Source organism: Manis javanica, chromosome 2, assembly GCF_040802235.1.
Source record: "Manis javanica isolate MJ-LG chromosome 2, MJ_LKY, whole genome shotgun sequence".
NCBI lineage: Eukaryota > Metazoa > Chordata > Mammalia > Pholidota > Manidae > Manis > Manis javanica.
Window position 1 is genome coordinate 13519734 of NC_133157.1, and position 13757 is coordinate 13533490.

Consider the following 13757-nt stretch of genomic DNA (forward strand, 5'->3'; position numbering starts at 1 on the left):
AGAGTCACTTGACTTTGTAAAAGTACATAGGCCCAGGTGTCACCCTGGTTAGTCTAACCCACTCCTGGCTGAGAACCTCAGGTTAGAGATCCTCTGAGCCCTCTTTCTATTCTAATTGGCCATGGTCATCTATAATTACTTAAAATAAAAGATCAAGACCAAATAGAGGAACCTGAAGAGGGCTGATGCAGCCACACATTCACAGTCCCTTACCTGGACCTGTCAGGTCAGATGCATTTTGAAATTCAAAATTTTTTTAGGTTTTAGAAAAGCAACTCAGCCTGACTATGTAATTCTTCCAGTGTGTCTTGGGGCAGCACCTTAAAAGCAAGCGTATTAATACTTCGGGAGTGGAACGTAAATACACTAAGTAGCATAAGTAAGGGCTGCATCAGTCTCCAGTCACTTCAGGTCAGGTTTGGCCACCAAGGAAGCTCACTGCAAACTTCAGGAAAACATTGGGTGCCAATGCTTTTGAATTTTGGGAAGGATGAGTCTGGAATTGTGGACCTGTGCACTCATTGATATTAGCCAGCATGCTGAGCCGGGCCTTGGCCTTTGGAGCTATGAGAGTGGAGGTTGGTGCCAGGGAATCGTGAATGCCTTACTCAGCAGGATTTGCTCATGTGTCCCCAGGAATGGTGAGGATCGGATCTGTCCCAGATGCAGAGGGGATGACCCCCAGTCTGTAAGCCCAGGAAGCCCTCTGTCTCAGGAGAAGGTATGTTGGCACAGCCAGGAAAGCATATTGGTTTGTTTTCTCCATTGTTAAGAATGAAGCCAAGTAGGCAGCTGTGCACACAAGCAAGCCCTGGGAGGCATCTCCCTCCTTGTCTTGAGTCTAAACCAAATTCATTTTGTAAGCAGTAAGGAGACTGACATTCATAGGGGTAAAGTAAAAAAGCCTCCTGGCTGATCTGTGACAGATTCGGAGAGAGAACACTCGTCCGTCCCAGGGATCTACAGACTACCTGCAGGCCAAATCCACTTGCCACCTGTTTTTGTATAGCCCAGGAGCTAGGAATGGTTTTTATATTTTAAATGCTTTTAAAAAGTCAAAAGAATTATATTTTGTGACACATTAAAATTATATGAAATTCAAGCTTCTGTATCCATAAAGTTTATGGCTACTTTTGCCCGATAGCATCAGAGGTGAGTAATTGCAATAACAGAGGTTTCAAAGCCCAGAGTATTTACTTTCTGGTCTTTATCTAGACAGCTTTTTCTATTCCTTCTTGCCATCTGGGAGAGGCCATTATCAGCTCACCTGTCAGGCTCTGCCACCTGTGCTTCTAGGAATAAGAGACCGCTTTGGAAGTGTGAGGGGACAAAGAGACATTCTCAGGCATCACAGTAGAACCCACGACCTCCTGAGGTGGAAGAATTCTAACCCAGAGGTTCCCCATTCCCACTAGTTCATGAAAGGATGATGAAAATAAGGAAATCATAGTGGGTTTTTAATTAAATTCCTTCCATTTATATAATCAGCCTTTATTCTGATACTGTGCCCTTCCTAAACATGTCTTCGTGTAAATGAAATATTGATAGTAGATGATAGAATTTTTGGTAAAGCCATTACTTGGTTAAAAGAGATTGCAATCTTTATGTTACTCTCCCAATTTAAAAAACAAACAACATTGTATTGGTCTATGAATACAACTATAAGAACCACTCCTCTAAATCTAACGCCCTCATCTTCCAGTTGGGCCCTGACACCCACTGGGGAATCTCAGTGGGACTCCAGTGACCAGTGTCCCAGTGCTCGGCCACCTTCACTGTCCACACTGTGAGGCACCCAACTTCTTTCAGCCAAAGCTCCCCTCTTCCCCCACATCATGGCCCAGGGGTTAGGATGGCTCTGTGTAATTCAGTGTGTGGCTGAGATGGCTCCCATGCCTGTCTCTCCATCTGTAAAGTGCAGAAGCTCAGTTGGCGGTGCCGAGTCCTTCCCAGGACCTGTGACATCCAGATTAGCAGTCAGTGGCCGGCATGGCAGCTTGCCATCCCACCTGTGGAAAGCAGAGGCAGGCACATTTCCACACTTCCTTCTCCCTTCTCCAGAGTTGGGAGACTTTCTTGCCCCACCCATATCTGGTTTTGAGGGATCTCCCATGTCCTCTCAGCCACCCCTCCCCCACAAGCAGTCAGCAGAATAATAGTAAGAACCCAGTGCATATTCCCAGAACTTAACACGCTGCTACCAGGTTCGAACTAATGAGAGAACTTAAACCATGGAATAAACCTCCCAGGCCTCCCAGTTTGAGCTGAGCATCTAATTGGAATAACCATGAGACATGAGCAGAACCATAGTCCTGCCTGTGGCTGCTGGGCTCCACCCACAAAAGAGAGGGCTTGGGCTAAATGGCTTCTAAGGTCCCTGCTTCAGTGCTCCAGGACTGTTGTTTTTAACTTATTTTATTCCTGCCTCAACAAAATTAATAGACATTCATTGTACAAATCTTAGATAATATAGATAAGAGATCTTTTAATATCTCTAATCCAGTGGTTTTAATTTTTTCATCTTTGTTAACATGAAATCAGGTGAAAATAGAAGGGCTCTGATTAAGGGGGAGCCTGACACCCCATCCTCTTAGTTACCCCATTCCTTTCCCCTGTTCCAGTCCCGAGGGACTCTGGCGATGCCTGCCTGAGGTCATGCAGAGCACAGTTTGAAACTTGCTGCCTTAAATCAAATGAAGTGGCTCTAATGGTGGAATTACAGGCACTCCAACAGGCTTCGGGGTCGGGGTGCTGCCTTCATTGGGGCACAGGCTTTCTGGATGCAGGCAGACCTTCGAACAGCATCAGCCTCCTCCCACCCCTGGCTTCCCCACCCAGTGCAGTCATCACTGTACCCACAATGGAAAGCTGGGGGCCATGCAGAGCACCAAGCCACATTGTGGAAAGACCAGGGACTCCAGTGGCTCCTGACCCTGAAGGGAACTTTGGGGGACTTTTGACCAAACAAAGTGGCTGATTATAAGTCAATACTTTACATATGTAGTCACACCAAAGTTTGTGCATCACGGGAAACCTGGGAAATGGAGGTGGAGTGGCCAGAGACCAGCTGAGCTAAGCCCAGAGACACCCATCCTTGCAAACACTTTCCATGCCTTCTGCTCATCAGTTTGTCCTCATCCTCTGACTTCATTAGATTAGTATCTCTCTAAGAAGTGCTTAGAGTCAGGGACCGATTAGCTAATGTAAGAAGCAGATACCAAGATTACCTTCACGTAGAAGTGACAATAAGTAAGGGGTGATCCAGTGGCTGAAAAATAACATTCAATTCCATCTGCCTGCAACCCTGTGAATGGGGTTGTTTCTTACTCTTTCCCTCTGAGGCTGCTCAAGAAGGTCAAAAGCAAGCAGGCATCTGATGCTGGTGGCTTACAATAATGCCTTAGCTTATTCTAGAATCAGCAAATGACAGGAGGTCAAGCTGTCTAGTCCAATTTCCATTCTGTACTGGATTCCTGCCAGGTGGCTTTATGTCCTTCCAGTGACAGGGAGCTCATTATCCTGTGAAACCACCACTCCCACCATGGGGGACCCTGACTCTTGCACAGTTTTCCCCTGAATTTGTCCTGAGCTGAAGTCTGTTTCCCTTGGAGCCACAAAAGGCAAGTCAGTCAGCCTCCTGCCCCCTGGGCAGTCCTTCATCTGTGGAAAGGCACTGACCACATCCCTCTGGAGTCTGTCCCCAGTGTCTATGCATTTAGGCTAACTGTGCTCCCATTTATTTGTGTCCTTTGAAGTGTGAATGCACGGAAATGAACCCCTGAAGCCTCACTCTGCTGAGCTTGATGGTTGCATTTATAACCTCGTCAATTCCATGACCTCTTGGATCGTGGGTGGTGGTGATATCCCTGTTTTATGTCTCAACAATATATTGAAGCTCAGGGCAGAGGTGTGTTAGAACCAAAGTCATAGAGCAAGAGGGAGGCAAAGCCAGGCTCTAAGTCCTACCTCCTGGGCTGGTGGCTTCTTCTCTATGTTGCCTCAAAATGGTGGCTCACCCCCAATTGCTTTATGCAGGCCTAAATAATACAGTCAGCCGTAAGTGCTGGAATCTACCAAGTGCTATGGAAAAACAGGAACGGGAAGACTACTTTCAACTAGGAGAATTAGGCAGGGCTTCCTAGAGGAGGTGGCAGTTGAGCTGAGCCCAGGTTGCCAAAGAGGAAACTGGCCCAGGTACAGAGGAGGGCAGGAGCTGGCAGTCCAAGGCAGACTGACTGCCCTGTAACTGTAGAGTGCCTTTCAGCATCAGCTGGGACCTGAGCAAAATCAACCCCTCCAGGCATCCAAGACTTCAGCCAGCCTCTGTGCCCAGTGTGCTGCAGGCCCCATGTTCTGTGCTGTGGCTCTACAGAGGCAGCTCTCATGCTCCTGGCACCCTCTTAATGCTTGTATTCTTTGAGGCCTACAGATCCCAAGTGGGGGACTCTTGTCAGGACCCTCTGCTGACCCTGTCAAAGGGGCCTGGGTTAGCACAGTGGCTGGGAACACTACACACCCCCAGGCTTCTCGGATATGGACAGAAGAAGGAGTGTTCCCTCAGGGCTGGGATTTTTGTTTTCTGTTTCCTCCTCAGAGGAAATTCCATGTGAATTTTATTTTTAGCAGTTTGTAAGCAGTGAGGCCACTCACACAGGCCACTTGTGACTCCAGACATAGACCAGGCTTCGCCCAGGACAGATGCCCCATTCTTCTGCAACCCCAGCCTTCAGAGAAGGCTACCCTTGGGTCAAGGCGAGGACTCCCCATTGGGGAGGAAGGACCCTGGTTGTGGACTCAAACCCATGTGGACTCAAACCCATGGCCTCTATCTTGCCTTTGCCCCAACTTGCATTACCATGTATAAGAGAAGCAGAACCTCAAGGCCCTGACCTCTTCTCCATGACACTGTGAGATCTGATGGGGTGATGCTCACACAGGTGCCAAGGCAGCAAGCCCTTGCAAGTCTCTCTAACTATGGCAGAGAAGACCCACAGTTGGTCAGCTCCTCAAATGTGAAGCTTGGTATGACTTCAAGCAAGCCATTCATCCGGGTTTCCCATCTCTATTAAGGTGAAACTAATATCTTGCCCTGCTGGCTGCAAAGGATTGCAGGGCTCCTATGAGGTAACCTAAGAATGCTTTGTTCCTATATAAATACAAACACATGTAGGGATGTTCTTCACTTCCCCTGGAAAACACAATGGGAAAACGGAATTTTATAAAATTAGTCATTAAGACTTTAAGATGTGAAGTATTAGATGAGATTTATATATATGATATCACAGGGGGAAGAAAAAAAGATGTCCCCAAAGGCAGTGCTTAATTCATAGGGATAACAATCCTAGTAATAGTCATAATAATACTGGCTAACATTTACTGAGCACTACATTAGGCAGAATGATGCTCCCTAAAGACTTCTGAATCTTACTCCCCAGAACCTGGGAATATGTTACCTTCCATGGCTGTGTTAATCCACTTGGATTGCTGTAATGAAGTACCATAGACTAGATGGTGGAAACAACATAAATTTATTTTTCACAGTTCTGGAAACAAGAAGTTGAAAACAGGATTGGATTCTTCTGTGGTCTTTCTCCTTGGCTTGTAGATGCTGTCTACTCCCTGTGTCTTCCTATCATCTTCCTTCTGTGTGTCTGTGTCCCGAATTCACTCTTCTTAGACACCAGTCGTACTGGATTAGGGCCCACCCTGATGACCTCATTTTAATTTAATTACTTCTTCAAAGACCCTCCAAATGCAGTCACTTTCTGGGGGTTAGGACTTCAATATATGAATTGGGGTGGGGAAGAGCTCAGCCCACACAATGGCAAGAGACTTTGCAGGTGTGATTAAATTTAGGAGATGGAGATGGGAAATTACCCTGGATTACCTAGGTGGTCCAGTGTAATCACAGGGTCCTCATAAGAGGGAGATGAGAGTCAGAGTCAGAGAAGGATTGGAAGATGATGCACTGTGGCTTTGAAGATGGAGGAAGGGACCATGAGCCAAGGAATACAGGCCACCTCTAGAAGCTGGAAAAAGCAAAGAAACAAGATTCTGTCCTAGAGCCTCCAGAAGGAACACAATCGTACCAACACCTTGATAAGACTTCTGATCGCCAGAACTGTAAGATAATAAATTCGTGTTGTTTTAAGCCATTAAGTTTGTCGTATTTTGTTACAGCAGCAATAGGGAACTAATACTAGCACTTACATGTATTATCTCATTTAATCCTCAAATAACTCTGTTTTAGGGGGTACTGTTATTATCCTCACTTTCCAGATGAGGAAGCTGAGACATGGAGAGATTAGTAACTCTTCCAGGGCCACACAGCTAGTATGTGAGGTGACCAAAATGGGCTTTGCACCCCAACGGGCTGGCTCCAGAGCCTACCCCCTAAACCCCTTTAGCACTCCAAGGAATGGGTGACTGATGATGGAACTGTGAGCAGCCTGGCTGACCACTGAGGCCTCTGAAGGACCCCAAAGACCCCCTGCCCCTCTCTGTCAGCCATTGGAGGCTGGTCACAGCCCACACCTATCCATATATCATAATGTTCATATAGCACTCCACCCTGCACCAGATGTTCAGTACAGACACAACACAGGCAAGGCTCAGCTGCCGAGAGAACGCACGCCCCTCCACTTGTGGGGTGAGGGAATGTCTGGAATTCCATCATTACTTTTACCATTTTCACCTTTTCTCTCTAGGAGATGGAGATGGGAGATTACCCTGTATTACCTAGGTGGTCCAGTGTAATCACAGGGTCATCATAAGAGGGAGACGAGAGTCAGAGTCAGAGAAGGATTGGAAGGTGATGCACTGTGGCTTTGAAGATGGTGGAAGGGACCATGAGCCAAGGAATGCGGGCCACCTCTAGAAGGTGGAAAAAGCAGAGAAGCTTAGAACCATAGAGAACTGGGTCAAGCTTAGAACCATTAGAGAACTGGAATCATGGACTTGTAGGGATTTTTAGGGTCTGAAAGGTTACCCCTGGTCCATTCACTCTGAAGCCAGGTCCACACCCAGCATCAAGCCTCTGTTGTTACCACAGGCCAGGAAACTTCCTGCTGGGAGAGGCTTTCCCATTGCACCCCAGAGCCAGCATGGTATCCCTGCCCAGGCTGCCCACTGACCCACCAGTAAAACAACTGTTTTCTATTCTTTGTTGAGAACAACTCGTGCTGTAGCCCAGGGCGGTGTGGGCCAAAGCCAAGTAGCTCTTGCTGGGCAATGTGCTCTGTGCCCAAGCCAACTGCATTCATTAAGCCTACAGCTCTCACTTATTTTACCTTTAAAGAATGCTAACTAATGTGGCTTTATATTTGCTCAGCCCAAAACACCTCTGCCCTCCCCTCTTTGATCTAAATGTCCCTTCATTTTGCCCCATAAGATTATGCTTTAAAAAATGAAAGCTCTTGGAAACTCATGATGTTATATGCAATAAAATTCACTCAATTCAAGTGTACAGTTTGATGAAGGCCAGTAAATGTGTACACTCATGTGACCACTACAGTCAAAATAGTGAATGTTTCTATACCAGAAAAAGCTTCCTTTTGCTCCTGGCTAGTAAGTCTACTCAAGTTGCATCCCCACGCGGCCACTGATCTACTTTCTGTCACTATAGCTTTGCCTTTTCTAGAACCTCATAAGAATGGAATCATGTATGTAGTCTTTGTGTTTGACTTCTTTCACTTAGCATACTGTTTTGAAGTTCCTCCATGTTTATTGCATATTTTAGTAGTTTAGTCCATCTGATTACTGAGGAGTATCCTAGAGCATGGATATACCACAGCTTGTCCATTCTCCAGTTAATGGATATTTTGATTGCTTCCAGTTTCGGGTTATTAGGGATAAAGCTACGATGAACATTCGCAAATGAACAAGGACATATGTTTTCAGTTTATCGTGGGTGAATTCCTAGAAATGGAATGTGTGGCTTGTATGATAACTTTATAGGCATGGTTTGTAAGTAATTACTTTGTGAGTTCGATTTAACTTTGGGAGATAATTCCATGGGTCTTTCCAAAATGGCTTTACCTTTTCTCATTCCCACTAGCAAAACATGAGTATTGCAGTTCCTCCACATCTTCACCAAAATTTGGCATTGTCATTCTTTTTTAAATTTCAGCCATCTAGTGAGTGGATAGTGGTATTTTGTCATAATTTGCATTTCTCTGATGACTAGTGATGTTGAGCATCTTTTCATAGGCTTGTCTTCTTTTGTGAAGTAACTGTTCAGTATTTTACCCATTTTTATTAGTTTTTTAAAAAATACTTTCTGGATTCAAGCCCCTTATTTCTATTCTGGAAAATTTTCTCCTAGTTGCTTATGGGCTTATTCTTGATAAGAGATAGTGTTATGGCATGGGAAGGGCCCTGTGGCTATGCTGCTCCCTACATACTCCTTTTCTGCTGTGAGCCTCAATTTTTTCATCAGTAAAATGGGAATAAAAAAAATCTACCCTGCCTTCCCCAAGTGTTGTTAGGGGCCCTAGGAAGAATTATAACCATGAAACCATTATTTAAAACTCAAACCTATAAATAGGTTAACAGTATTACCAAGTTGCTGTTGAGTGCTGAGACCCCTCTGTGTCCTTGTCCTCTGGAAGGGACATTGGTGCAAGGCTGGCACATTCTCAGTTAAGGATGGATTGCCAAGGAGGGATACAGATGGAAATTGTGAGAACCCCTGGGATTCAGGAGGTGGGAGGTACTCGTGCAGCCAGCATGTTCTGAGTGTCTCCTCTGTGCCAGGCACTGCCCTCAGCACTGGGAACCAACTGTGACCCTACTAGGGCCCCCACATTAGTGGGGGCAACCAAAGAGTGAATGATTACAGGGCTGGGTAGAACATAGCCTGACAGGAGTAGTAGTTTGCCCAGAATCTCAGTGGGAGCCCTGATCCTGTTTTAAAGGAGGATCACAGAAGGGCTGAAGCTCAGAGGGTGGAAAGGAGTCAGCCAGGCAGAAGGAAGAGTATGTGCAAAGTTAAGTGGGACAGCTGAGCTCCTACCCTGGTGGATTCTGATGCTTTGCAGAGAGCCCCAGTGATGGCCAGCAGGACCCCCATACCCCATAACATCCAGTGACAACGTTATTATTTACAGGACCACCCGGAGGTGACTGAGGCTGAAGCTGTTTGCCCCTTTGCAGGTGTTGGCTGTTCCTTCAAGGTAAGCATCTGAGTGTGAGAATGGAGATCTGTCCACTCCTGTCCCAGATCTCTTAATTTTCCCACATCAAGCTACTCCTCAAATGCCTCTTACATTAGTGATTTTCCCAAGCAAAAGATCTCAGTAGCAAACCATCTCCTTACTCTGGGAAGTTCTTAATGTCTCACCTGAGCATTGTAGGTAGCATCACTAAAATGGCCCCCTTGCCTCTCTCCATGGTCCTGAATCATCACTGAGCTCAAGGGCAGGGCAGACTTGTTGTAGAGGCCAGGATGCCCATGGCTTACCTTGGGCATGTCTGATGTCAGGGTCCTCATCCAAATCCCTCTTACTACACACAAAGCAACTTCCCCTCTGCTAGGCAAATGAAGCTGACTTTCCATGGCAACCTTTGGTGGTAGGAAACTCCACTGCTCCCTGGTCCTCCCTTCACCTTCTGTTTTCACTGATTGCCCTACTTTTTTGGCAGGGGAACCCAAAATTCATGCAGGAGCATGAGGTAACCTCCCAGGCTGCCCACTTAAACCTGCTGCTGGGGTTCCTGAAAGAGTGGAAGGCCCAGCTGGGCTCTGGCCTAAGATCTGGGTCCATGGCCCTGGAGCAGAATCTGTCAGACCTGCAGCTGCAGGCAGCTGTGGAGGTGGCTGGGGACCTGGAGGTGGATTGCTACAGGGCACCCTGCTCTGAGAACCAGGAGGAGCTGGCCCTCCAACACTTCATGAAGGAGAAACTCTTGGCTGACCTGCAGGGGAAACTACGTGTGTTTGAGAACATTGTTGCCGTCCTCAACAAGGAGGTGGAGGCCTCCCACCTGGCCCTGGCTGCCTCCATCCACCAAAGCCAGCTGGACCGTGAGCACATCCTGAGCCTGGAACAGAGGGTGAGCATGGGAGACAAGTTTTCCTTCAAAGCCAGCTCAGGGGCTCCCCTTTGCCCCATCTTTCTCTAGAGCAGTGGACCAGCTGACCAGCCTTCCTTCCAAGCATTCTTCCTGCTCAGAGCAGTCACCTTCCCATCAAAAAGTATGTCTCCTGTGTCCCAAGATCTTCTAGGACTGAGTCAGCAGTTGCAGTCAAGTTCAGACTCCCCCATCCAGTGCTTCATTTCCTTTGCTTGAACTTCTGCGATGGGATATTCCCTCCCCAAGCTTCTTTTTCCATTGCTGGGTATTACTCACTATTGGAAGGTTCTTCCTCATACTATACTAAAATCATGTCTTCCCTGCATTATTCCTGGCCCTGCCCCTCAGAGCCCACAAAATAAATCTGCCTTTTGGTCCCCACAGAAGCCCTTCAGAGATGAGCAGTCAGTGATTATATCCTACTTGAATGTTTCCTTCTTTAGGCTAAACACCCCCAGTGCCTTCACCCCTTCATCAGAGCACATTGTTTCATGCTGTCCTCATATCCTCTGGCTCAGTCTCTAAAGGATTCAACACACTCAGAGTTGTAGTCCTAGACCACTTCCAATTCCACATAAACCAGTTATCTGACAGTTCTTGGTTGAGTAGGACTGCCCCCTCCTTTGTTCCAGAGCTTATGCTTTGTTAATATAACCAGCAACCATGCAGATGTTGCTTTCTTTCCCCAGTGATGTAACATCACTGTCTTATGTTGAGTTAGCTATGGAGTTTAGTTCTAACTCCACCATTAACTTACTGAGCAAGTCACCTCCCCTCTCAGGACTTAAACTTTCCCATTAGTAAAATTAGGGATTCAGTTTTCTTTAAGGACACTCACTTCCATTCCTGACTTCCCTACCAGAACACACCCAGGAATAAATTTGTATTCTTTCAGATGTCATGGGGAAAGTTAACAGAAGAGCCAGGTGCTGGGTTCTATTGACTAAAGCCTTTACTTATATAACTCTTGCCCCAGTTAGGTGGGCTCTCCTCTTGAGGGCAGCATCCATGTCCTCAGTTCATCCACAGATTTAATGGCTCTGCTTTTACATGCCAAGCACTGTGCAAGGCATGGACACAGAGATAAAATGGGCATGGCTCAGCCCTCAATAGGAAAGACTGTCTATCTGATAGGAAAGGCAGAAAAGTATCTATCATAAGACTATTGTAAGGGTTCTGTAAGAACACAGACGAGAGAGAGAGAGAGAGAGAGAGAGAGAGAGAGAGAGATGAGAGAGACCAGCTGAGCTAGGGAAGTGGTTGAAGTCTTCCCAAAAGAAGCACCAGTGGAGAAGGAAAAGAAATTCCAGGCAGGAGGCAGATGCACATGCCTGAGAGAGGCCTGGTAAGAAAGGCATGTTTTGGGCAGCTGTATCTCCATGTCCTGCCATCCCCACTCCATCCCTAAGCTGGGGCCTGGTGCCTCTTGCTGAATGGCCTTCCCCACAGGTGGTAGAGTTGCAGCAGACCTTGGCCCAGAAAGACCAGGCCCTGGGCAAGCTGGAGCAGAACCTGCGCCTCATGGAGGAGGCCTCCTTCGATGGCACCTTCCTGTGGAAGATCACCAATGTCACCAGGCGGTGCCATGAGTCAGCCTGTGGCAGGACTGTCAGCCTCTTCTCCCCAGGTAACAACTCCCCAGGGGCACAGAGACCCGTTGGGAGAGGCCCCATAGGCCCAGAAAATGAGCAGGGAAACCAGGGGAATCTGTGACAGCCGTACTGCATCTACTTAAACCAGTGTCCGTTCAGACCGCCTATATGCTGGACTCATGAAGATAGCAGGCTCCCTGCGCAGCCATGTGGAACATGGGCTGTTTGAACTGGGCACACCTCTACCTCCCTGAATGTTGGTCACATTCTACAAATAGGAATAAATTGTTATCTACTTCATTTAAAAGAGAGTGTGCTCTTTCACTCATTTGTGTAAGTGAGAAGAATGCAGGGGACAGTTTTCACCAGTGAATTCTGTGGGACCCCTGCCCTCAGAGAAAGGTCTGAAATAAGACTCATAGGAACTAAAACAACATGCATTTATGTACAACTGTGGGTAGCATGTGATATTGCACAAATTGGGACAGTTTATCTATTTCTGGGGCCTCGGGGCCTGCCACAAAGTTTTGCATAAAGTAATTACTCAGTAGCTGTTTCTCTTAAATGATATCTGTATAACAATGTATATATTTGTGCATAAAATGTTCAGACCTGTGTGTTTTTCCCCTCACCTAAACGTGTGTGTGTCTAAGTGTGTGGATTACAATTTTAACAACCTCTCACTTCCTACCTTTCCTATTAAGCAGCAACTCTGATACATCCACGAGGGATTAAGAGAGGCTCTGGCATCCACCCCAACCACAGAGCAGGGCTGGGTCCCAAAGTCAGGTCCCTTTCCTCAGGAGCAAGGACAGACCCCTTCACAGGGCAGCGTTGCCCTCTGCATGTGGGCTTTTCCCCCTCACTTCCTTCCAAAGAGGGAAAAAACAAGCAGTGTCTCTGGCTTCCTGTTCTACTAAAACCTAAGGGGCAGAGATGAGTCAGCCTGTCGGCCTGTCCCTTCTCCACCCCTTCCTGCCTGCCCTCCCACACCCTGTCCCCACTCTGCCTCTCCCAGAGGGGCCCTCATGGTGACAGCCACTGGAACCCACACTTGGATGGCCCTTTCAGATGCCCAGGGAGAAAGCGCACGGGCCTCTGTGCTTAGTTACCAGGGGATGATTCATCCCTCAGGGGCCTTTGCTAAGGGTGGCTAGCAGACACTTAGGCCTCACCCCTGCAGTACTGAGTCAGAAACTTCAGGGCTGGGGCCTGGCATCTGATTCTGATGGCCTTTTGACAGCCACTGGGCTGGATGATCTCCAAGATCTGGGTCCTCTTGACACTCCAGAATTGAGAAGAATGCTGGGCTCCAAGCCCAGATTTCTTAGTTTTGAGCCACTGGCCCTGGGCATGCCTCACCACAGGTCCCAGTTTCCTCATCTGCAAAGTCCAGCACTCTCCAGCTGCCTCTGTGCTGACTCTGGCTTCCGCATTTCAGCTTTCTACACTGCCAAGTATGGCTACAAGCTGTGCCTGCGGCTCTACCTGAATGGCGATGGGACGGGAAAGAGGACCCACCTGTCACTCTTCATCGTGATAATGAGAGGGGAGTATGATGCTCTGCTGTCGTGGCCTTTCCGGAACAAGGTATGGGCTAGGGGAGTGATGGGGGTGGGGTGGGGAAACCTGGTTCCTGGTTCTGGCTTAGCCATGAATGTGCTGTGTGACCTGGGCAGTTCTTTGCCCTCTCTGTATTATCAGTTTCCCCTTTTACAAAACAAGAGCCTGAGTTTACACCTAGTAGCCAAGAATTTCTACAGCATCAGTGTCCAGGGCTAAAATGCCTGGACCAACACCCCTAGAAGGGATGTGAAAATAAAATTCTTGTGGTGGGGTGAATGGGGAAAGCTTCCTGGGGGAGGCGCTGTGGGGCTAGCCTGAATGGCAGCATTTTCAGAAAAAGAGGAGGCAGATACCACTGCACACCTATGAGAATGGCCAAAATCCAAAACACTGACATCACCAAATGTTGATGAGGATGTGGAGCAAGAAGAACTCTCATTCATTGCCCATGGCACAGCCACTTTGGAAAACAGGTTGGCAATTTCTTATAAAACTAAACATACCCTTACCATATCATCCTGCAGT

At 47.4% G+C, this 13757-nt stretch overlaps 1 protein-coding gene across 2 annotated transcripts in view; it reads left to right on the forward strand.

Annotated features, from left to right (window-relative positions):
• TRAF1 (TNF receptor associated factor 1) overlaps window positions 1–13757 on the forward strand; it is a 29862-nt gene that overhangs the window by 5838 nt on the left and 10267 nt on the right. For both annotated transcript variants that reach the window (XM_017650570.3, XM_017650571.3), the window contains exons 3-7: window positions 637–721; window positions 9108–9173; window positions 9643–10053; window positions 11524–11701; window positions 13108–13256. In XM_017650570.3, coding sequence (XP_017506059.1) covers window positions 637–721; window positions 9108–9173; window positions 9643–10053; window positions 11524–11701; window positions 13108–13256 — 889 coding nt within the window. The remainder of the gene's footprint in view (window positions 1–636; window positions 722–9107; window positions 9174–9642; window positions 10054–11523; window positions 11702–13107; window positions 13257–13757) is intronic.